General features: G+C 41.0%; 1 protein-coding gene and 2 pseudogenes across 1 annotated transcript; 1 reads left to right on the plus strand and 2 right to left on the minus strand.

The window, feature by feature from the left end:
- Nucleotides 1–1,221: 1,221 nt before the first annotated feature.
- SPESP1 (sperm equatorial segment protein 1) lies at nt 1,222–20,303 on the minus strand. Its single transcript, XM_070403985.1, has 2 exons — nt 20,234–20,303; nt 1,222–2,270 (listed from the first exon to the last, which is right to left on the minus strand). The coding sequence occupies exons 1-2, from the start codon at nt 20,301–20,303 to the stop codon at nt 1,222–1,224; spliced, it is 1,119 nt and encodes a 372-aa protein (XP_070260086.1).
- LOC139001448 (small nucleolar RNA SNORA48) lies at nt 10,554–10,696 on the plus strand (annotated as a pseudogene).
- Nucleotides 16,262–17,866, minus strand: LOC139012147 (large ribosomal subunit protein uL4 pseudogene; annotated as a pseudogene).
- Nucleotides 20,304–23,340: the final 3,037 nt, after the last annotated feature.

Consider the following 23,340-nt stretch of genomic DNA (forward strand, 5'->3'; position numbering starts at 1 on the left):
AATATGCAGTGCAATGCCTTTCCTACCTCTGCCCTCGCCAGCTTTATAATGAGATGCACTCCCTTGCCTTTCTATATACTCCAGCTACTTCTTGAATTTGTCATATTCATTTTCAACCCAGAACTTTCACACATGCTGGTTCCTCTGCCTGGAATGCCCCCTTCCCCCTACACACCGTCATCCTTTAGATCTCACCTAAATGCTACCTTCTCAAGATAGCTTCTCCATTATTCTTGGTCTAGATGCAGTCAAATTTCTCACACCTTCATAACAACTTGTCACAACTGAAATTTAAATATTGTTAAAGTTATTTTTTAGTGTCTATCCTTCCTGCTATCCTGCTATGATATAATCTCAAAGAGAGAAGAAACTAGATCTTATTATTATATCCCAAAAGCCTGCTATTTTTTTCCGTTACATAGTAAAAGGTCATTGTATCTTTATTAAACTAATACTGACTGGATTGATGAATAAATAAATTTAAATACTGGTCTGATTATAAAACAGAATTACCTTCACCATAATTACAGTATTACACAGTTAACTTTAATGATGTTAGTCATACTCCCAAATAAAAGATTTGCAAAGCTTCAATGTACACGTATATAAACAAACAAAGGAGGAAATAAGTGAGAACAACTCTACTACCAATTCTGTTTACAGTCCCTCACTGATAATCCAAAAGTACTTACCAACAAAGAAAAAGAGATATCTTAATGTATCATCCACTTTTCAAAGGAGGCACACATATATTCAAATTAAAGTAGTTTTGATACAAGCTCTACTTTTCCATGCTATTCAGACAGAAAACACAGATTCTCTCAAGAGTAATAAAGACCATATACCCTAAATATTTACATTTATATGCACTCATTTAAAACAAGCTACATATATAGATTGCACAGTCCTTAACTCTTATTTAATGGGTGAATTTAATTTATTCAAGTAAATCAAAGCTTAAATATTTTAAAGATTAGATCTTTGTAATTTTAAAAATAAATTAAGGAAAGAAAACTACAAACTCCTGAACCAAACTTTTATTTTAAATTTTTAGGCATATTAGTGCATACAAAAAATGTTCATAACATATGACATGTAAAGATGTTAGCACATTGAACTACAATAGAAAATATTTTATACAACTTTTGAATCACCAGTATACTTATTTCTCCTGTTAATGAATGCCAGTTAATGAATGACAGTTTTCTTAGATCACCTTTGTTATGGAACATCAAGTAGACTTAAAATTTTTATATTATTGTTTAATAACTTCCTAATAAGGTTTTGAGTTTGTAGTTGATTTACACATAATCTGTTTTTCAATATATGGATTACTGTAGTAGCTTTCTGTCTCATCCCTGATGGAACATATTTAATATCTAAATATTGAGATAACTTAGATCTAGAATTATACAGCATGTTAATAATAGTTTCAATGTCATCACTTGGAAAACTGCTGCGTCCTACTGGTAATAACTGGGATTTATACATTTTTTGTAATCTGTGTTCTGCTGCTTCTGCTAAAGCAAGGCTTCGTTTTAGGTTCTCTCTAGAGGCTCGAATGTCCTCTCTATACTCTGGCTTGAGGCTCTCAACAAGAGGTACATGTTGTACTTCCGAACGAATATCTGATATTTTATCCAAAATTTCTTCATTACTCAAAATTAGTGGTTGACTTTCATATATTGGTATTTCATATTCCCCTGAGAGCTGAGGAACATCTTCTAGTTCTGTGGAGGTATCCCAGTCAGTGCTACTACTTGAAGGACTTGGAGGCAATTCAGTAACATTTGGCCATAACATTGGTGCTCTATATTGTGGCTCTGACTCTGACTCTGGCTCTGATTCTGGCTCTGGCTCTGGCTCTGGCTCTTCTCTTTCAATATAAGGTACTTTTGAACTTAAAATAACAGAAATATTATTTGGTTTAATTGACCAGAATGGTGTACTTTTAGTATGTTTGTTCCTCCTTATTTCAGGTTGGAAGTCTCTAGTAGGGAAAGGTGTAGCTTTATCACTGATAGGGTCGCTTAAAACATCATTCTCAGTTGAAGCTTTGTCATGTGAAATTAGCTCTTTAAATTGTGATACCTTCGGTCTCATAGAATAAACGTTATTTGAAGACTTCGGTTTCATAGAATAAATGTTATTTGGAGACTTTGATATTTTCTCTTGGCCTGGCTCCCTAGTGGGAACACTTAATACTAGATTCCGTAAAACTTGTACATAATGATTCAAGTTTTTTTCTTCATCAGGTGTCACAGTTATTCCTTAAGGGGGAAAAAATCAAATAATAAGTAACATTTATTATCATATATGATATAGTGACAAAATCTACTGGCCCATATTTACTTCATATGCTATCACTTGAAAGTTAAAATAAAGAACCAAGGAATAAAGCATATCTGACAGTCAACTCTCACTTAAAATTATTCTTTCAGATTCTTATTTAAAACAAATGAGCAAGATCAGTGCAAAAGTTGCATACTAACACAATTCTTTTTGCTATTACTCTCACATATAACTTATAATTCAATAGGTAACTTATTAAAACAAAATTCGTGATTATGTCCTCCATCACAGTGGTGTGCTGAATTAGATTCATACTGACTCACCAGAGCCAATTGTTAAATTTTAGAAACTTTGTGAGCCAGATATTACATATAGACATCGTTCATAATTAAATTATCTGAATTTTCATTTAAATAAATTGTGTTGAAAAGAAAAGTAATAAATATTCAAACTCATCACTTTCTTATTTTATTTCATTTCACTATTATCTATGTGCCTGAAGTTATTTACATCTAGGGTATCTGTATGGTAGAAATGCTATATAATGGTGTGCTACTATATATCTCTTTCTACCTTTCTGTTCAGTGATGTCAAGCAGGTAGCTTGAAATCAGCCATGATGGGGCAAATGCTGTAAATCAGGACTTACCCTTCTTTCCAAAAAGCCAGTTAAACATTTACCAGTACACCACTGCCTTCAAACCAAAAATGATCTAACTATAGCCTGTAGGTCATCCCACCCAACTGTGTGTTTTTTTTGTAAATAAAGTTTTATTGGAACCAGCCAGTCTTACCCATTTGTTTCTTTATTATCTACCAGAGGCCTGGTGCACAAATTCATGCACGGGTGGGGTCCAGCCCGCCTGCCCAGATTGGGGTGGGGGAGGCTGGTCAGGGGTGGGGCCAGCCAGGGGGAGGGGCTGTGGGCGGTTCACTGGCTGGCCCTGCCCCCTGGTCAAACTCCCAGTGGAACTCCTAGTTGAGGGGACAATTTGCATATTAGGCTTTTTATTATATAGGATAGTTGCTTTTGGCTCAAACAGCAGAGTTGAGTAGTTGCAACAGAAACCACATGGCCTGAGAAGCTGAAAATACTACTTGGCCCTTTACAGAAAAGTTTGCAGATTCCTGTCTAAACCATCAATATTTCATACTTACAACAAAAATGACAGTTCTATTTATACTGGTATTTTGCAGCATCTGAGTGGTGAAGCCTCTCATTTCCAATGTGGAAAACAAAAAAGACTACTGAATAAGATATTCTCAAATTCTGCCCAACTTCCCTACTCCTAGTCAGGAGTTTTAAATTTTAAGTGTTGGAACTTTATATTGCATGTAGTTTTGAATAGACTTTGCCACTATTATGAATACAAATTGATTTAATTCAAGGAAGTAAGTCACTTTAAAAAATATTTTTTAAAATTATTTCAGAGAGTAAGGGAGAGGGAAAGAGAGTTGGAATCATCAATGATGAGAGAGTCATTGATCAGCTGCCTCCTGCACACCCCACACTAGGGGTCAAACCTGCATCTCAGGCATATGCCCTGAACCAGGAATCAAACTCTGACCTCCGGATTCATAGGTCGATGCTCAACCACTGAGCCATGCTGGCCAGGTGTAAGTCACTTTTTACCAAACTCTAATGTACAACATCTACCTGAACCCTCCCTCTGCAAGTAAAATGAATCACAGTAGTAACAAACTTTCTAACTATAGCCTGTGGGTCATCTCCACCCAACCTAAAAGTGCCTGTTAAGGAGGCACTTTTTATTCAGCTTTATGAAAAGCAAAAAATAGCCCAAAAATGCTTCATATTTACATGTTTCACCTCTCTTCCTTAACTCTTCTGTTACAACTTAGAAAGACCAGATGAAATTTAATCAAAATTGAAAGCATATTTCTAAATTTTAAAAGTCTTAATGAAAACAGTTTAGTGAGGCAATATGATAGCAGGAAGATACTAGACTGGAGATGTAGAGTCTAAAAGTGGATTTTACATTTTATGTCATGCTGAGAAAAGCCTTGCATACTCCAAGATCCATATAATGATGGTGGGTAAAAAAGGGGAAGATATAGAACATAAGGTAGATTTTGGTATTATCTTTAATCACTAACACAGTATCAAACATTTTGTCTATGAATTATGGATTTTTTAAAAAATGGACAGAAGGGTAACATACCAAACTCATATGGGTACTTGTCTCTGAGGAGAGGAAATGAGACTGAAGTTCGTCATTAAAGAGGACTTTAGACTTATCTATAACGAGAGGCCTGGTGGGGTCCCTCAGCCTGGCCTGTGCCCTCTCGCAGTCCGGGAGCCCTTGGGGGATGTCCAACTGATGGCTTAGGCCTGCTCCCTGCTGGACATCCTTAGCGCTGCTGCGGAGGCAGGAGAGGCTCCCACCACTGCTGCTGTGCTTGCCAGCCATCAGTCCGGCTTGTGGCCGAGCAGTGCTCCCCCTGTGGGAGCACACTGACCACCAGGGGGCAGTTCAGGCCCCGGCTTCCCATCGCCCCACCTCCGGTGGCCTCCCTCTGCAGGTGGCAACCAGCAGGCCGAGCAGGAGATGGCACCAGCAGGCAAGCGGCCGGCCCCACCCCCCGATTGCTCCTCCGCCACCACCAGTCGCCACCAATGCCCCACCCTCAATCACTATCCCCTCCCTCTGCCCGCTGGCACCCATCTTGGCTAGCCTAGCGCCGCCCACTTGCTGGCCTTGCCCCCCGCCAACTGATCATCGTTCTGCCATTTGGCCAATTTGCATATTAGGCTTTTATTATATAGGATGTTTTACTCTAAAAAAAAAACCCACACACACACCGGCACACACACTTAATAAACCACTAAAAGTTAATAAACCTAATCACTTAATAAACCACTAAAAGTTACATTTTAAAAAATGAAATAACTTATTTATATATTCTCATATGTATAAAAAGCATTGTCCTAAATCTAGAGTTTCCTGAAGAAAAAGTAAGTATGTAGCCTTGAGTGCAGTAAAAAAAAAGCAAGTCTTTGATTCTGGCCTGGCTCTACCACTTTCTAACATCATGACCTAAGGCAATTACTTACTTTCTCCAAACTATAAAATTAAAATGCTAGATTTGCCCTTTTCTCTCACAGAACCAAATGAATTAAATATTTAAAAATACTTCAAAAGCTACAGAGCACTATTTAAGATAATACTATTCTCTATAAAGGTAACTGCTTACACTTCTAATTTTAAAATAAGTTTATAAGTCCCTAAAAAGAACATTAAAAACATGTTTTGTTTCCTATTTGGTAAAACACAGGAAGCTGTTCCCCTAAAGACAGGAACAAGGTCAGGATACTAATATCTCCATTACTATATAACAGGGTGTGGAGGTATTAGTCAATGTAATAAGACAGGGGAAAGGAATGGAAGCATGAAAATTCAGAAGAAAAAGGCAAAACTATCTTTATATGTAGAAATTCATGCAAGAGTAGGCCTTCTTTACCCCAGCTGCCGGCACCAGCTTCCCTCCAGCACCCGGGACCTGGGCTTCTCTCACAAAGGGAGGCCCTGCCCACCCACTGGCCGGTGGCCTGGGCCTCCTTCTGAGGGGTGATCATGGGGAGATGGCCAGGCCCCTCACCAGTCACATCACACCCAACTTGGCTGACCTGGCACGAGTGGGTGTCATAGCTTGGTCCCAGATGGTTGTCCAGATGGTCGTTCTGTTGTTCAGTTGATTTGCATATTACACTTTTATTATATAGGATAATTATACATCCAGACCACATAAAAGAATCAACTGAAAAACTATTACAAAGAATAAGAGAATGTAATAAAGTAGCAAATTAGAAAATCAATATACAAAAACCAACATCTAATAAAAGGGAAACATGCAAACTGACCGCACCTCCGCTACGCCCCAAGCCATGCCCACCAGCCAATCAGAACAACTATATGCAAATTAACCCAACCAAGATGGCGGCTTGCAGCCATGAAGCTGGAGCAAGCAGGAGGCTTGGTTGCCCCAGCAATGGAGGAAGCCAAGCTTCCCACCTGCCCTGGCCGGCTGTGGCCTCCGCTCAAGACAACTAAGTTTCAATTATAGAAGATAAATAAATCCCAGATACCTGCTTCCAGCCAGCCTCCACTGGGAGCGTGGGTGGCTGGGGGCCGTGGCCAGCCTGCAAGCAGCCATTAGCCCCTCACCCAGGATGGCCACACCCTAATGGGGTGAGGTTCCCCGCTGGGGAACTTGGCCAGCCTGCAAACAGCCATCAGCCCCTCACCCAGGCTGGCCATACCCTCATGGGGTGAGGGTCCCCGCTGAGGGGCTTGGCCAGACTACAAACAGCCATCAGCCACTCACCCAGACTGGCCAGGCACCCCAGCAGGACCCCCCACCCTGAAGGGGGTGTGGTCAGCCTGAAAACGGCCCTCAGACAGACCCTCACCCAGACTGGACAGGCACCCCAGTGGGGACCCTAACCCTGAAAGGGCTGTGGCCAGCCTGCCAACAGCCATCAGCCCCTCACCCAGGCTGGCCAGGCACCACAGCAGGACCCCCACCCTGATCGGGGACACCCTTCAGAGCAAACCAGCTGGCCCCTACCCATGCACCAGGCCTCTATCCTATATAATAAAAGGGTAATATGAAAATTGACCCTTACAGAACGACTGGAATGACTGACCACCAGGGGGCAGATGCTCAATGCAGGATATGCCCCCTAGTGGTCAGTGCACTCCCACATGGGGGAGCTCTGCTCAGCCACAAGCCAGGCTGACGGCTGCCAGTACAGTGGTGGTGGTGGGAGCCTCTCCTGCCTCCTCAGCAGCGCTAAGGATGTCCGATTGCAGCTTAGGCCTGCTCCTCGCTGGCAAGTGGACATCCCCCGAGGGCTGCCGGGCTGCCAGAGGGATGTCTGACTGCCAGCTTAGGCCCAATCCCCCGGGGAGCGGGCCTAAGCCAGCAGGTAGACATCCTCCGAGGGGTCCCAGACTGCGAGAGGGCACAGGCCGGGCTGAGGGACGCCCCCCCCCCCCCCCCGCTGGCCCCCAAGTGCACAAATTTTTGTGCACTGGGCCTCTAGTCCTATATAATAAAAGGCTAATATGCAAATCGACCGAATGACTGGTGCTATGATGCGCACCACCAGGGGGCAGACGCTCAATGCAGGAGATGACCCCTGGTGGTCAGTGTGCTCCCACAGGGGAAGCACCACTCAGCCAGAAGCTGGGCTCATGGCTGGCGAGCACAGCAGCGGCCACAGTAACGCTGAGGATGTCTGACTGTCGGACATCCCCCAAGGGCTCCCAAACTGCGAGAGGGTGCAGGCTAGGCTGAGGGACCCCCTGGGTGCATGAATCTCGTGCACCGGGCCTCTAGTACAAATATAAACCAGTTACAAGATAAAATGAGAGGGAAGATGCTATTTTGAAAACAAAAAAAAATTTAAATCTAATAATAAAGTTAAAAAGACATGCCCAAAATCTATATGAGGAATTATTCTAGGTTGAATATAGACATACAGAGATCAGGCTCTAATCCCTGGAACCTGTAAATGTTACTTTATATGGAAAAGGGGTATTTGCATATATGATTGAATTAAGGGTCTTGCCAAAGGGGATTATCCTAAATATAGTCACAAATGTTTTTATAAGATAGAGATGGAGAAAGAGATGCTACACACAGAGACAAGGAGGTGGTAATATGGAAGAGGTGGCAGAGATTAGTGTGGCCACAAGACAAAGAACGCTGGCAGCCACCAGTAGCTGAAAGAGGCAATAAAAATATTGGCTCTCAGAGCTTTCAGAAGGAGCACAGCTTTGCCCTACAACTTGATTCTAGCTCAGTGAAACTGATTTTAGACCCAGGCCTCTAGTAAGAGAATAAGTTTCTGTTGGTAATTTGTTATAACAACCTCAGAAAATGGACACAAGAATATAATAAAATCTAAAAGGCATAATGCAAACTTCTACAAATAGAAAGATAAACTGTGGGGAACCGATATAGGGCTAAGCCTCGGACTGACGTGTTGGCAAAGTCACAAACAAGTCCCAGCTTAGAGGGCATAATTAGGCTTGACCTTATAACACTCCCTAGAACTTACCTGGGAAGTTAATGGGCTGAGGGAAGTGCAGGAAGTGTAACTATGGTCAAAACAAGTGAAACTCACAAGAACTGTGTAACTATGGTAACCACTACCTTGTTTACCTCTGACTACAAAGGTTGATGCGGCCTGAGCACCAGTGGAAGTCCTACTCCTTGAGTTGGACTTGCTCGCCTGGTTCCCCAATATTTCCAAATTATCTCATGTCTTTTCTCTTTCATTTGTGTGCAGCTCCTCTTCCAGGCCCTGAACCCTGAACCACACGGAACATGAGGGGAAACATTTACCAACAATAAACCATGTACTCAGACAAAAAGATTCAGTATCATAAAGATGCTTAGATGTCATATTCTGTTAATTCATACTTTCTTTTTTTAATTTCAGAAAGGAAGGGAGAGGGAGAGAAACATCAATGATGAGAGAGAATCATTGATTGGCTGCCTCCTGCATGCCGCCTACTGAGGATCGAGCCCGCAATTCGCAGGCTGTTGCTCCATTCACTGAGCCAAACCAGCCAGGGCCATACATTTAATATGCTCCTAATATCAGTAGTTATTTTCTGAAGACAGAACAAATGGATTATGAAGTTCATTTGAAGAACAAATGAGTAAGAATAGCCAGAAAAACAGGAGCTATCCCTTATTAGATATTAAAATACAGTATAAAGCCTCTATTATAAAAATAGTTTAGCATTGCATATGAATAGATGAATGGAACAGAACAGAAAATACAGAAATAGACCGAATTGCATATTGAAATATAGCTCAAGATGAAAAAAGTTTTAATTTATAAATTATTCCAAATAATAAACGAAGAAGCCATTTATAACTAAAATATGATCATTTTCAATGATTATCAATATTAACCCTTTGCACTCCGCTGTCCCCTCTCTGGGGACATCGGAATTCTAGCATATCACTCGGATGTCCCCTCTCAGGGGACATTGCAGTTTATTAGTGATTACGGGGAATTGAGTTATTTCAACGCAACTTTTTGAGACATGCATGTTTCCCTGAAGTTTTATCTTGAAATGGCACAAGAAATTAAATCAAAATATCGTAAAATTACTAAGATATATACAAGAAATGTCAGCGGGTTTTGTGTCGGATTAAACAATAAACTACATATTCCCGATGTGGGACAAAGAAAACGGGACTGCATTGTGTGTTCTAACAGGAAAACACCTGGTGGCAGGCGTCAAACCACTTATTACTGTCAAACATGCACTAATCAGCCTGCAATGCATATTGGGGAGTGTTACAAAACTTATCATACTGTACAAAATTATAAACAATAAAATATTGGTTTTTTTGCAAATATACATTCCTCGATGTCACCCAATTCATATAAGTCCAATATCATTATAATACGTTACTTGGTTCCAAAATTATACTAAATAATATGAGGGTCTGTAAATGCACGTTTCCACCGCAAAGTAGCATCGAGTAGCTGGTAGCCAATGTCCAGAATGGTTTGGAGTGCAAAGGGTTAATGATATCACAAAAAGGTACAAAATTAGATATGCATCCTCATGAAAGAACATAAACCTTCAATGTAGCAGTCTTGCAAAAAAGATAAAATTTGAATCTAACAGGACCTTTAGATCTAACTAACAATATGCAGACAATACATGGGACAACAAAGGAAAACATAAACTACACCATTGTGGGGCGCGGCTATAGGGTTAAGCCTCGGACTGACCTGTTGGCAAAGTCACAAACAAGTCCCAGCTTAGAGGGCACAGTCCTCTTAGCATAATTAGGCTTGACCTTATAAGCTCCCTAGATCTTATCTGGGAAGCTAATGGGCTGAGGGAGATGCAAGAAGTGCTGCCAAAACAAGTGAAACTCACAAGAACCGTGTAACTATGGTAACCACTACCTTGTTTACCTCTGACTATAAAATAAAGGCTCAGCTTGCCTCTGGATCTTTCTCTGTGGCCTCAGCCAGGCACAGGAAGATCCACAGAGACTAAAGAGAGCTATGCTGATCATCTGAACGCTGTCTCTGTATAAATCATTCTTCGCCGACTCCGTCCACACCTTTGGGAACCCCTGGCCCGCTGGGGCTGGACCCCGGTACACCATGGATATGTAATCGGCAAAATTTAGATTGCAGCAAACTACAGGGTATATGATCCAATTTCTTCAACACTATAGGTTAAAAGGAAATTAATGACCCCCTAGCAATGGGTAAGGAAATATCTGATTGGTGGTATTGCTCATATCAATCAGGGGCAAAGCAGATGTACAGTCCTTAGTTCATCCTAGCTTGATGTCTGTGTCGGTGGTCAGAGCTGTTTCATGCCTGAGGCACATTAAAAAAAGGGGGGGGGAATTAATGGACATATCAACAAATTACACGTATGAATCTTACTTGAATCCCAATGCAATCAAACTGGAAGAGAGAGAGAGAGAATTAGGAAAATTTTAACACTAACCAAATATTTTATAATATTAAAGGATAATTATCTTTTTAGGTATGAAATTCACATTGTTGTGTTTTTAAGTACTTATATTTTAGTTCTACATGTTGAAGTATTTACTTATAAAATTATATGATGTCTGGAATTTCCTTCTAAATAATCCAAGCCTACGAAGTTGGGGAGGTGAGGGAAATGTGGGTGGAGATATAAATGAAACAAGATTAATTATGGGTTAATAATAGTTGAAGCTGGTTATAGATATATGGAGATTTACTATGCCATTCTTTCTCTTTGTGTATTTATTAAATTTTTTCCAAAATAAAAAAATTTAAAAAATCAATTTTGGAAAAAATCTATTCTGAGCAACTATTCATAAGCAAATTTAAAGTCTGCAAGCAACAAAAGCTTAAATGCTTTTAAGAAGACATTTCCAGCCTTGGCTGGTTTGGCTCAGTGGTTGGAGCATCAGCCCGCATACTGAAGGGTCCCAGGTTCCATTCCGTCAAGAGTCTGTATAGCTGGTTCAATTCCCAGCCCTGTTGATGTTTTCTCTCTCTTCCCCTGCTCCTCCCTCCCTTTCAATGTTTAATCATTTAACTTATCTCTTCTCATAGCAGTAAATAGAATACCCAGGCAACTATTAGATGAATTAGATTGTCAAAGGACAGAAAAAGGAGATACTGCTAGTTGATTTCTAAAAGGAAAAAACCACCTGAAATACTCATTATCCCTTTATACTGTACTCAGGCAACACTAACAAGCCTATTCATGCTGCCTATCAATCTAGCACTCTACCTCCTACCTTGTTTTTCCTCCCTTCTTCATGTACCCTTTGTCTCCACATTGTCCTTTGTTAAATCCATCCCCTCCCCCCACACTTCCCACCTCCTACTTTTGTCCCCTAAAATATCTGTATGTTTGATATAGACCTTGTCAGTTCTAGTAACCAGAACTGCTCTTGCAAATCAACCTGATCTCTATAAAAATCTTTGCAGGCAAGGTAATAAAAGATAGTCAAGTCTCAAATATCCCTCCAAAATGCACTGGCCACTGAAAACCTGCTTTATCCCATTTTTTAGGAGGTGCTTAGAAGGATGAACAAACTTCAAATTCTTACAAAGACCAGACTACTCTGCTAGAAGTTGTGTTATTAAACTTGGAATATTTGTTGTTTGCCCTAGTGTTATTATAGTCCTTCTATTTTACCAGTTAGTGATCCAACCAAACATAGCAATGTCTCAGAACATGGCTAAATAAGAATCTCTTCCACCTTGAAAAACCACAATGCTGCTTTCCTGTGCCTCTAGTTAACAGGATGGCTACCTGCTAAGCAGGCTTGAGGTTAGCAAGAATCACAGATATGGAAGTTATAGCTGAGCACTTCTCTTCTTGAAATAGACCATGAAGAATTATGCACATGACAAATAATAGGAAGGTAAACAAAATGATCAAACAACTGTGGAAACAAAGTGGTATGAAATCTGAAGGGGAAATTAGAAAATACTGATTGAAAGACCATAACAGTTCTGACTGAGCAATTGCTATGTGCCAGGCACTATATTAAGGGCTTTAAATGTAGCTTTATAAAGAGAAAAAAGGAGGGTATTTAGAAAGAACAAGTAATTTGCCTAAAATTATATTCAACTTGAAAGTGGTAAGAATGGGATTCGAAAATATGTTGTCTCACTTCAAAGCAGGTACACATAAATAACTACACAATGTTGCCATAAAAAGATGACACAAGGATGCTGGCAAAAGAGAAGTATGATGATAAAACTGTCTGGGAGGCCTAGCCCATGTGGCTCAGTGGTTGACTGTCAACCTATAAACTAGAGGCCCAGTGCACAAATTCGTGCACGGGTGGAGTCTGGCTGGCTCAGCCCCAATCGGGGCAGATCGGGGCCAGGCCTATCGGGAGGAGGAGACGGCAGGAGGTTGGCCAGCCGGCCCACCCCGATCAGGGCAGATCAGGGCTGAGCTAGCTGGGAGGAGGGGCTATGGGTGATTGGCCAGCGGGCCCCACCCCAGAGTGGGTTGTGGGGGCCGATCAGTGGCCAGCGGCCTGGGAGAGGGGCCATGGGTGGTTGGCCAGCCAGTCTGCCCTTAATTGGAGTGGGGGGGGCTGATTGGGATGGTAGGGGCCCATTGGGGGTGGGGACAGCTTGGGGGAGGGGGGCTGCAGGAGGTTGGTCGCTGGCCCAACTTCCCAATCGGGCAAGTTCACTGGCCACAGTGGGTGTCATTGTGACCAGTCGTATGGTCGTTATGGCATTCTGGTTGCTGGCTTTATATATATATTGATAATAAATATTAAAATATAAATATTTTGTTTAATATTAATAAAATATAAATATTAAAGTAAAATAAATAAATGAAATAAGTTTGTTAAAATATACAAAAGTTTGCTCTCCTGACAACTGGACTAAAATGCATACCTTTAATAGGTGTATATATTTTTGGGACACCCTATATCAGGGGTGGGCAACCCCTGGCACGCATGCCAAACATGGCACACCAGTAACTTTTGCTGGCACGTGAAACCCTCTCTTATAATCTTCCATTTACAATTTTTTTTCTTAATTTTGACTTTTTTATTTTTCAGATAAATTCAATGAAGGTGCATCTTAGATAAATAAATAATTTTACATAACAAGTTATCTTAAAGACCATAGACATGGATTGACGAGAGAGGGGAAGAGCAATTTCAATAGTGTTGAAAACGAACTATTGAGGACTTGGAATGCCATTCCAGAAAATTTTTTCTGTTTAAAAAACTTTGCAACAGTGTTACTCTCCATGTTTTCATCCACATACGCTTGTGAATCTTTGTTCTCAATGATGAATTTTGTTAAGTCTCATAATAGGAGTAGCCTGACGGATGAAAGTAGTAGCTTGTGCATATCTCTGAAGGTCACGAAATATAAACCTGATGTAAAATCTCTGTCATCAGTGATACAGCAGCAAAAGTCCCACTGATAATATCAAACAGAATCATAAAGTTTTCTGTCAGACTATCAGTGTACATGTGTACATTAAAAAATAAATGTATTTTTCATCATCATATACTGTGTTTTTGTCGCTCGAATGAATTTTATTATTTCTTCAAGATTTTTCACATACGTACACCTTAAGAGATATAAAGTAGGCGTAACATGTTCTCAAAAAATTAGGGTTGGCACGCAGAAGAATTTTGAGTCAGAGATTTTGCTGGTTTTGGCATGCACTTACAAAAAGGTTGCCCACCCCTACCCTATATTAAGATGTATGTATTTGGAAATATTAAAAATAGCTGATCCAAATTTAATGATTTCTTACTAGAAAGTATTGGTAGGAATTGACAGTCAATAACTTAAATAAACTAACTTCACAGAGAAATGAAAGACAAATTAATAAAATCATATTTTAAAATGAGCAATGAAATATAAAATTCCAACCAACAAACAATACATTCAAAATATGTACTGCCTTCTCATAGAATGGCCAATTAAAGGAGGAAGAGGGTATAAGGAATAACAGAAAAGCCAATTAGCATGAAAACTTGCTAAAATTCACTGCTCATGAAAGAAACACAAGTTAAAAACAATTTTCATTTTGCCAGTCAAGTAGATAATATTTTTTAAACAATAAACCTAAAATTGTCATGAGCATAGTTTACTTCCTTAATAAAGGAAGTAACTTTCTTACTTCCCTTATGATCTAGAGATCCTTCATTAGTCTTTCTCTGGCCAGCATAACTCAGTGGTTGAGCATTGATCTATGAACCAGTAAGTGACTGGTTCGATTACCCATCAGGGCACATGCCAGGGTTTCAGGCCCAACCCCAGTAGGGGGTGTGCAGGAGGCAGCCAATCAATGATTCTCTCTCCCTTCCTCTCTGAAATCAATAAAAAAATATATATATTTTTAAAAGCATTGTTAAATGAATGATTGCATGAATGAACTAAAAGCTTGCAAATATGTAAATTAATTGTGCCTCCAGTAATTTATCTTAAGGAACAGGTAAAAAAAATTGTGTAAGCTCTATCCTGGCCCTGGTAGAAGCATGTGCAGGAAGCAACCAAACAATGTGTCTCTCTCACATTGATGTTTCTCTCTCTCTCTCTTTCTCTCTCTCTCTCTCTCTCCCCTCCCTCCCCCCTACTTCTCTCTTTCTCCTTCCCTCCCTCCCTCTCTCTAAAAAAATGAATAGAAAATATATCCTCAGGTGAGCCTTAATAAATAAAATAAAATAAATCTGTTTTGCTTTGTTTTGGCTTTTTTGGGGGGGAGGGGTCGGGGTTTGGAGATAACATTCCAATATTTATTAAGGGATAAATCTGGGTAATAAAAAAATTCTCTTATTTTCAGGAATACAGAAAGTTTTTATAATAATAAAGGATATAACTTTAACCATATTTTTCTAAATTTCTAAATCTAAAGTTTATCTAAAAGAACATCATACACATTGTAGTTAAACAGTTCCAATTTTCAGAAAACCCCCACATTCTTCTAGTTGGCCCTTACTAAATGGCCTAGTATAAATTTAGATCACATAAGTTTAAGTCCTATTAATTTTATTATATTGAATTTTATCAATCTCTAAAGTAACATAATTACTTTTAATTTACTTAAAATAATTAACATAATTTTAAGTAAATTATAATCTTCAGCAATATTAATATACCTTCATAATTTATCAAATACATATTTTAAAGTATACAATTCAATGATTTTTAGTATATTCAAAGTTGTGCAACTATCACCACAATCTAAGTTTAAAACAGTTTCATCACCCCCAAAATAAATCCATTCCCAATTGCCCCTATCCCTCTAGGCAACCACTAATCTAATTTTGTCTCTATGGATTTGCCTATACTATATATTATATATAAATGAAATCATACAATATGTGTTCTTTTGTGACTGGCTTCTTTTACTTAGTATGGTTTTATGGTCATTTATATTGTAGCATATACATGAGTATTTTACTACCCCTTTTTCCCCCTGTGGTGTCAGTTGTTACTTCTTCCCTTTTATTTCCAATTTTATTTATGAGTCCTTTCAGTCTTTTTCTTCATGAGTCTGGTTAAAGGCTTATTAACCTTGTTTATCTGTTTGAAGAACCAGCTCTTGGTTTCGTTGATCTTTGGTATACATTTTTTAGACTCTATTTTGTTTATTTCTACTCTGACCTTCCTTGTACTCACTTTGTAATTTGTTTGTTGTCCTTTTTCTAGATCCTTAGGTGTAAGGTTAGATTGAGATTTTTCTTGTTTCTGAGGTAGGCCTATATTGCTATGAATTTCCCTCTTAGGACTGCTTTTGCTGTGTCCCATAGGTTTTAGGTAGTTGTGTTTCATTTTCATTTGTCACAAGATATCTTTTCATTTCTTCCTTGACCTTATTGTTAACCCATATACTGTTTTGTTGTTTTTTTGTTTTGTTTTGTGTTGTTGTTTTTTTGCCTTTGATCATATTTTTATTCAAAATTAGCTGTCCAAAGTGATTTGACTGTTATGGAATAAACAAATTTAAGTTTATGCCACAGGCTTCTTTTCTTCTGTGGTGGGTTTCTTTTCTGTGGGCTTCTTTTCAGCTGCTGGATTCTTGATAGCTGCAGCCTTTTTCCCCACCAAAGGTTTCTTCTGCTTCTTAAGACCAACAGCCTTCTTTCCTTTCTTCCCTACCACCAGCTTCTTGCCTGGAATCCCCTTCTCACCTGATTTGGCTTCTAGCACTGCTGCTGCTCTATCCACCCAAAGCCTGTGGTTCTTGGCCTGGCAAAGAATGGTGTTCCAGCACATGGTTTTTGAATATGGGTTTAGCTTCAACACGATTCTCAGGTTTTTCAGTGAATTCTTCTTCAGGACTCTGCAGTGAATCTTCTTGCGTGGTGCTCAGAGGGCTCTTTGGATTTCTGGACTTTTCAAGATTCTGCTAAGGTCTGAAATGAGCATCTTGTGCATGGGAAAGCTATAGTTACTCTTGAGCGAGGCAGCTTTATACCAAGTGCCATATAGTTCATCTAACTTGTAGAAAGCACTTTCAGTCCAAATGCAGAAACGGCCCACGTCCCTCCAGGAGCAAGTTTCAAAATGTTCAGTTTGCCTACATTAAGCAGAGCAATTCCAGGGATGTTTCTGAAGGCTTTGATGATACCATTGTCCTCATTATAGATGATGCAGGGTCCCCTGCGCTGTATATGATGACGGTTTCTCATTTTGCCCTTGCCAGCTCTCATTCGCTGAGAGGCATAGACCTTTTTTATATCATTCCAGGCCTTAAGTTTCTTTAATTTTTTTAAAATATATTTTTATTGATTTTAGAGAGGAAGGGAGAGGGAGAAATAGAAACATCAATGATGAGAGAGACTCGCTGATTGGCTGTCTCGTGCACACCCCCTACTGGAGATGGAGTCCACAACCCAGGCATGTGCCCTTGACCGGAATCGAACCTAGGCCCTTCAGTCCGCAAGCCGATGCTCTATGTACTGAGCTAAACCTGCTAGGGTGGCCTTAAGTTTCTTAAGAAGCAAAACAGACTCCTTGGTTTTCTTGTAGCCTTCAACTTTATTTTCAACCACAAAAAGAAGTTCAGGAACTTCTTCAACACGGTGACCTTTCGACATGACCAGTGCTGGTAAGGCCGAGACAGCAAGGGCAGAGCAGATGGCATATCGTTTCTGTGTTGTGTTTACTCTGTGGTGCCAACGGTGCCAGGTTTCGGTTGGTGCAAACATGTGGCCCCCATGACACATATTTCCAAAAGCACCCTGGCCAGAACAATGAGTTCCACTACCTTGGACTCTGAGAATTCGAGCCACAGCTCTGCCAGTACCTCACGACTTGCTCTGCCAGTACCCCAGGACTCGGCATTGGTTTGGTGACCTGCCAATTCACTGACGGTATAGGGATGTCTATTGCTTTTGCACAAGGTGGTGTGAACACAGTTCACAATATTTGGTTGAATGGGAGCCTTGAATACAGCAGGCAAAGTGACATTTTTGCTAGATGTTTCCCCCTTTTTGGAGTACACAGATATCAGTGGACGAGCACACGCAATGGTGGGGAGAGGAGAAGGCCACATTCCTCTTTACCCAGTGGCTCCCACAGGAAAAGGCAGCCCATATGTTGTTTGGTAACATGTCATTTAGCTTCCATTTGTATGTTTTCCAGTTTTTTTTTCTTGTAATTGATTTCTAGTTTCATACTATTGTGGTCAGAGAAAATGCTTAATATGATTTCAATCTTCTTAAATTTATTAAAATTTGTTTTTGTGGTCTATCCTAAAAAAAGTTCCATGTATTCTTGAAAAGAATGTATATTCTGCTGCTTTGGTATAATGCTCTAAAAATAGCAATTAAATCTATCTGATCTAATGTGTCATTAAGGATGCTATATCTTTTTTGATTTTTTTTTTGTCTTATAGACAGCATATACAGGGTGTCCCAAATATATATATATATATATATATATATATATATATATAATATATATATACACACACACACACACATACATATGCGCACTCTAACAGCTGATAGCTCAATTTTGAAAATAAAATGTACAGTATTTTAATAAACACTGCCTTTGTAATTATTCAAAGTGTGTGCCTACATTTTTGGGGGGATACCTATATATGGGTCTTGTTTTCTTATCCATTCAGCTACCCTGTCTTGATTGGAGCATTTAATTCATTTACATTTAAAGTGATTATTGATAAGTAGTATTTATTGCCATTTTATTATTTATATATTAATGTTTCTTTATTTCTTTCTTCTTAAAGATGTCCCTTTAACATTTTAGCAGTCCCAGAATGTACAATATGTAACAATGTCATCTAATCTCTCCATATATGTTAGTTGTGACCTAATGATCTACAATTACCAAAATGCAATAACTGATATCTATACTAATAAAAGAGTAATATGCTAATTAGACCAGGAGACCTTCCTGATGTCCTTCTGGAAAAAGCCATGGTGGCTGAGGCAGAGGCAGTTAGGGGTGATCAGGCCAGGAGGGGAGGGCAGTTGCGGGTGATCAGGCTGGCAGGGGGGGGGGCAGTTGGGGGCAAGCAGACTGGCAGGCAGAGTGGTTAGGGGCGATCAAGCAGGCAGGCAGGTGAGCAGTTAGGAGCCAGTGGTCCAGATTGCAAGAGGGATGGTGGGATCAGGCCTAAACTGGCAGTTGGACATCTCTCAAGGGGTCCCAGGTTGGAGAGCCTGGGAGGGGGCTGAGGGACACCCCCTCCCCCGGTGCATGAATTTCGTGCACTAGGTCGCTAGTTAGTAATGACCATCAGATATCAAGAAAAGATAATTATCATTTTCAGTATGTTCTGTTTATTTATAGCAAAGAACTTTTTTTTTCAAATACCTTTGTTTAAAACAACTCAAAATCGTAAGTGCAAGTATTTAATGGACTAACTTATCTAAGACACTTTATCCAGAACTTTTGCCACTACTATGCATGAAATGTAGGCCTGCATAACTAGCAAGCACTTTAGTAATTTACACCTCCCTATTAAATTTTATTTGGTTAAACCAAACCCCAACATTACAAAATGCTATAATGAATTATAGTTAGACTAGATGGACAAGCAGCAAATCATATCTGGAATATCAGCTATCAGACGCTGGACTTCACTATTTAAATATCTCAAGGTAACCACCTTACTAATTTTCAGCTATTGGGTAGGGACAGGTCATAAGTTATAATTCTTAACAACGGTTTTTAATGCTATACTCCTGAGGATGCTCTGTAGGTGTGCACACGGGGTAAGTGTCCCAGGCCGATGTCCGCAATCCACACGTTCTCCATGTTTTACCACAGGGGTTAAACTTTTTTCCTGTAAATATTTTCGGCTTTGCAGGCCATACTGTCACTGTGGCAACTACCTAACTCGGATGTTATAACAAGGGAAAGCAGCCATGGACAATACATAAAGGAATGAGTATGGCTATGTTCCAATAAAACTTTGTTTATGAACAATGAAATTGGAATTTCATACTTTTCACATTTCACTAAAGATCACATTTCTCATTCACCCTTAAAAATGTCAAAACCATCCTTAGCTAGCCAGCCATACCAAAACAGGCCGCCTTGGCCCGGCTGCATTTCACGCACCCTGCTTTACCGCATGCGCGGTGACTCTCCGGCAGAAGGGGGCCGCGTTAACATCAAGGACCGTCTCCGCGGGGGGAAGGAGGTCCATGTGTCCCATGTGCCCCGCCGGTGCATCCTGGGTCAAGTCTGGGACCCAGGTCACTGCGTGGCCAGGCCAGCCTCGCAGCATGCAGGAAGGGGAGGAGGGACACACCTCAGCCTCGGAGGCCAGGACTCTGGATAGTGAAGTTTGGGAGGAATGTGGGACCAAGGAAAGAAGAGCCGGAATTCCGGCGGGACCCCGAAGGTTCCCCTGGGAGTATCCTGCAACCTCAGGCCGGTCACTCACTTGGATACGCCGGTACAAACGAAGGCCATGTCAACAGCGCAACTAGAAGGGCTAAGGACTTCATGGGCATCTTCCGCAGCACTCCGCCATGCGACGGGAACGTCCTGGGCCACCAGGCCGGGTACTTCAGGGCCAAAGGGCAGGGTGTAGGCGGCCGACGGTCCTAACTCAGGGCCCTGGACGCCCCGCAACGGTTGTTTGCAGCGCGCAAGCGCAGCTGCAGCCAGTGTGAGGCGGAAGCGAGTGTCTGGGCCCACCCCCTCTTGGTCACGTGACCATGCCACGCCCTGGCTGCCCTGGTGCGCATGCTCTCTCTGCCTGCGAAGCTTTGCTTTGCGACTGTGAGAGCCTCGGAAAGTGTCGACGCCCCTGCAGGTGCTCTCGCGGATTGGGGGCCAGCTCGGCCCATCGGGGAAGCTGACATGTAACAGCGCCTAAAGCACGTCCCAGCGCGCAAGGAACTGTGGGAAGAGACAAGTACCTGGCCATTGCAACAACATAAAGGTGTTATAATGAGGAAGTGTTAGGCACTGCGGAGTGCACCTCTGTGCACCCCCCTCTCCAAAAGGGTTTGAGGAGGTTGTCTGGTTGGAAGAAAGCTTGGAGCTCCCCAAGAACTGAAAATAGATCACTCCAAGGGGCGGGGGCAGTTGCTGGAGGTGGGGTAGGCAGAGGCATTAAAGCCGCTTTAAGGGGCTTGGGTTTTGTTTTACTTTTTCAAAAGATTACATTCCTTTTTTTCCCCTTTCTTTCTGTTTTTTTTTTTTTCTTTTTCTTTCAAAAGACAAACCTATAGCTATGGAGAGTAGATCGATGGTTGTCAGGGGGTCAGGGGTTAAGGATGGGGGAGGGCGTGATTATAAAGGAAGAGCATGAAGGAGTTTTTTGAGACTGATGGATCGTTGCCGGCACAGAATCTAAGTAAACATGTCATAAAATCCATGGAATGGTACCCAATAAAGAATCAATTTTACTGTGTGATAATTTCTTAAAATTCACCTCTAACTGCTGCCTCAGGAAGCAAGGAGCTTAGATTTTATTCTAAGGCATTGGGGACATACTGCAAAGTTTTGAGCTGGCAACTGTGTAATTAGATTTGCATTTCAGAAAGCTCACTTTGCGTAGCCAGTGGTCGGCAAACTGTGGCTCTCGAGCCACATGGGGCTCTTTGGCCCCTTGAGTGTGGCTCTTCCACAAAATACCACTTACAGTGCAATTGAAACTTTGTGGCCCAGGCACAGAAGTCGGTATTTTGTGGAAGAGCCACACTCAAGGGGCCAAAGAGCCGTATGTGGCTTGAGAGCCGCAGTTTGCCGACCCCGGGTGTAGCCTAAAGAATAGGTTAGAGCAGTGGTTCTCAACCTTCCTAATGCCGCGACCCTTTAATACAGTTCCTCATGTTGTGGTGACCCCCAACCATAAAATTATTTTTGTTGCTACTTCTTAACTGTAATTTTGCTACTGTTATGAAATGTAATGTAAATATCTGATATGCAGGATGTATTTTCATTGTTACAAATTGAACATAATTAAAGCATAGTGATTAATCACAAAAACAATATATAATTATATATGTGTTTTCCGATGGTCTTAGGCGACCCCTGTGAAAGGGTCGTTTGACCCCCAAAGGGGTCTCAACCTACAGGTTGAGAACCGCTGGGTTAGAGGAAAGCCAGACTAGAGGCAGGGAGCCACATTAGAAAGCTGTTCCAGGAATATAAGCACGGGTTAATAGAGGCCTGGCTCTTGGTGGCAGAGGGCATGGGGCATGTGGACAGATTTGACAGACATTTACAGCTAGGACCAACAAGAAGGGGAAATTGAATGTGAGGAAATAGGAAGAAGAAGATAATACTCATATTTCTGGCTTGGGTGCCTCTTCATGTGGTGTGAGGTGGGTAATACAGGAGAGGAGGGAATGGAGGAGGATACGTTTAGCTTTATGTTGTTCTATTGAGATGGGCTGTGGTAGGGAAGCAAGTCTGTGTATGTGTGAGCACCTGGGTGTTTACTGGAATCTTTATACTTAGTCTTCAGATGTCCTTGCTTAAAGGACACTGCAGATGCATGTCTTCTCAAGGATGCTTACCCTACTGATAATATTTAATATTTAATTTTAGTTCAAGCTGCTGTTACAATAAAAGCCTAAAGAGGCAGGAGAATGGGCTGTTTGGTTTCTCTAGCCAAGCAGTCCCTTAGCCCTCTCTTTTACAGAAACGTGTGTCAGAGTAATCATTCATTCGTCACTCAGGGTCTGCTGGCCTGGCTGTGACCTACTGGAGTGGCCTGTACAGGAGCACATGGATGTAGGGCCCTGGAAAGAGCTGAAATAGAGAAGGAGATTTAGGAGGCATCAGCATCTTGAAGTGGGGATGTATGAGATTGCCTGAGGAGAGTTTTTAGAAAGAGAAGGTCATTAGACAGATCCCTGGATAGGCTAGAAAGGGGAGGATGGACCTGCAAAGGACATTAAAAGTGGGAAGTGGAAAACCAGAAGAAAATAGAAGCTTCATGGAAGAGGAGGAATACATAACTATCAAGTGCTTCTGAGAAGTCAAACAAGAGGACTTAGATTTAGAAACAGAAACAGTTTTAGTGGAGTAAACACTTCACTAAAGAAAGAAGCCAGACCACAGTGAGTCGAGGAATAAGTAAGAGGTTAGGAAATGGTGATAGCTAGTTCAGACAATGTTTTCATGGTTGGTGTAGGAGTCTTTAATATGCTGCACCAGGGCTTAATCCAAATATAGCAGTCTTCTAGAATCAAGCAATTACACTATTTGGAAAGCAGCCTGGAACATGTAACAAAAGCCTAACATAGTATAAATACTATGATGTAAATGATGTAATATAAATTAAGGGGGGGGGGATATGTCCTAAGACACACTTTGTAGTAGATAATATTTGAGATATTAACTAAGGTTCTACCCTCCTTGAGCTTCCTTGTCCCTTATCTTTCATTCCACCACTGAGATATTAGTGATCACCTTAATGTACTTGCCTCAGGGAAAAATAGAATCCTGAACAGAGATATTAAAAGAGGGACTGGATTGAAAAAAAATTCATGGTGGGGTTAAAAGTCAAAGCATTTTTGCCCAACTGGTGTG

The sequence above is a fragment of the Myotis yumanensis genome, unplaced genomic scaffold (assembly GCF_028538775.1).
Source record: "Myotis yumanensis isolate MYYU_CA2020_CCGP unplaced genomic scaffold, mMyoYum1.0.hap1 SCAF_1, whole genome shotgun sequence".
Lineage (NCBI taxonomy): Eukaryota > Metazoa > Chordata > Mammalia > Chiroptera > Vespertilionidae > Myotis > Myotis yumanensis.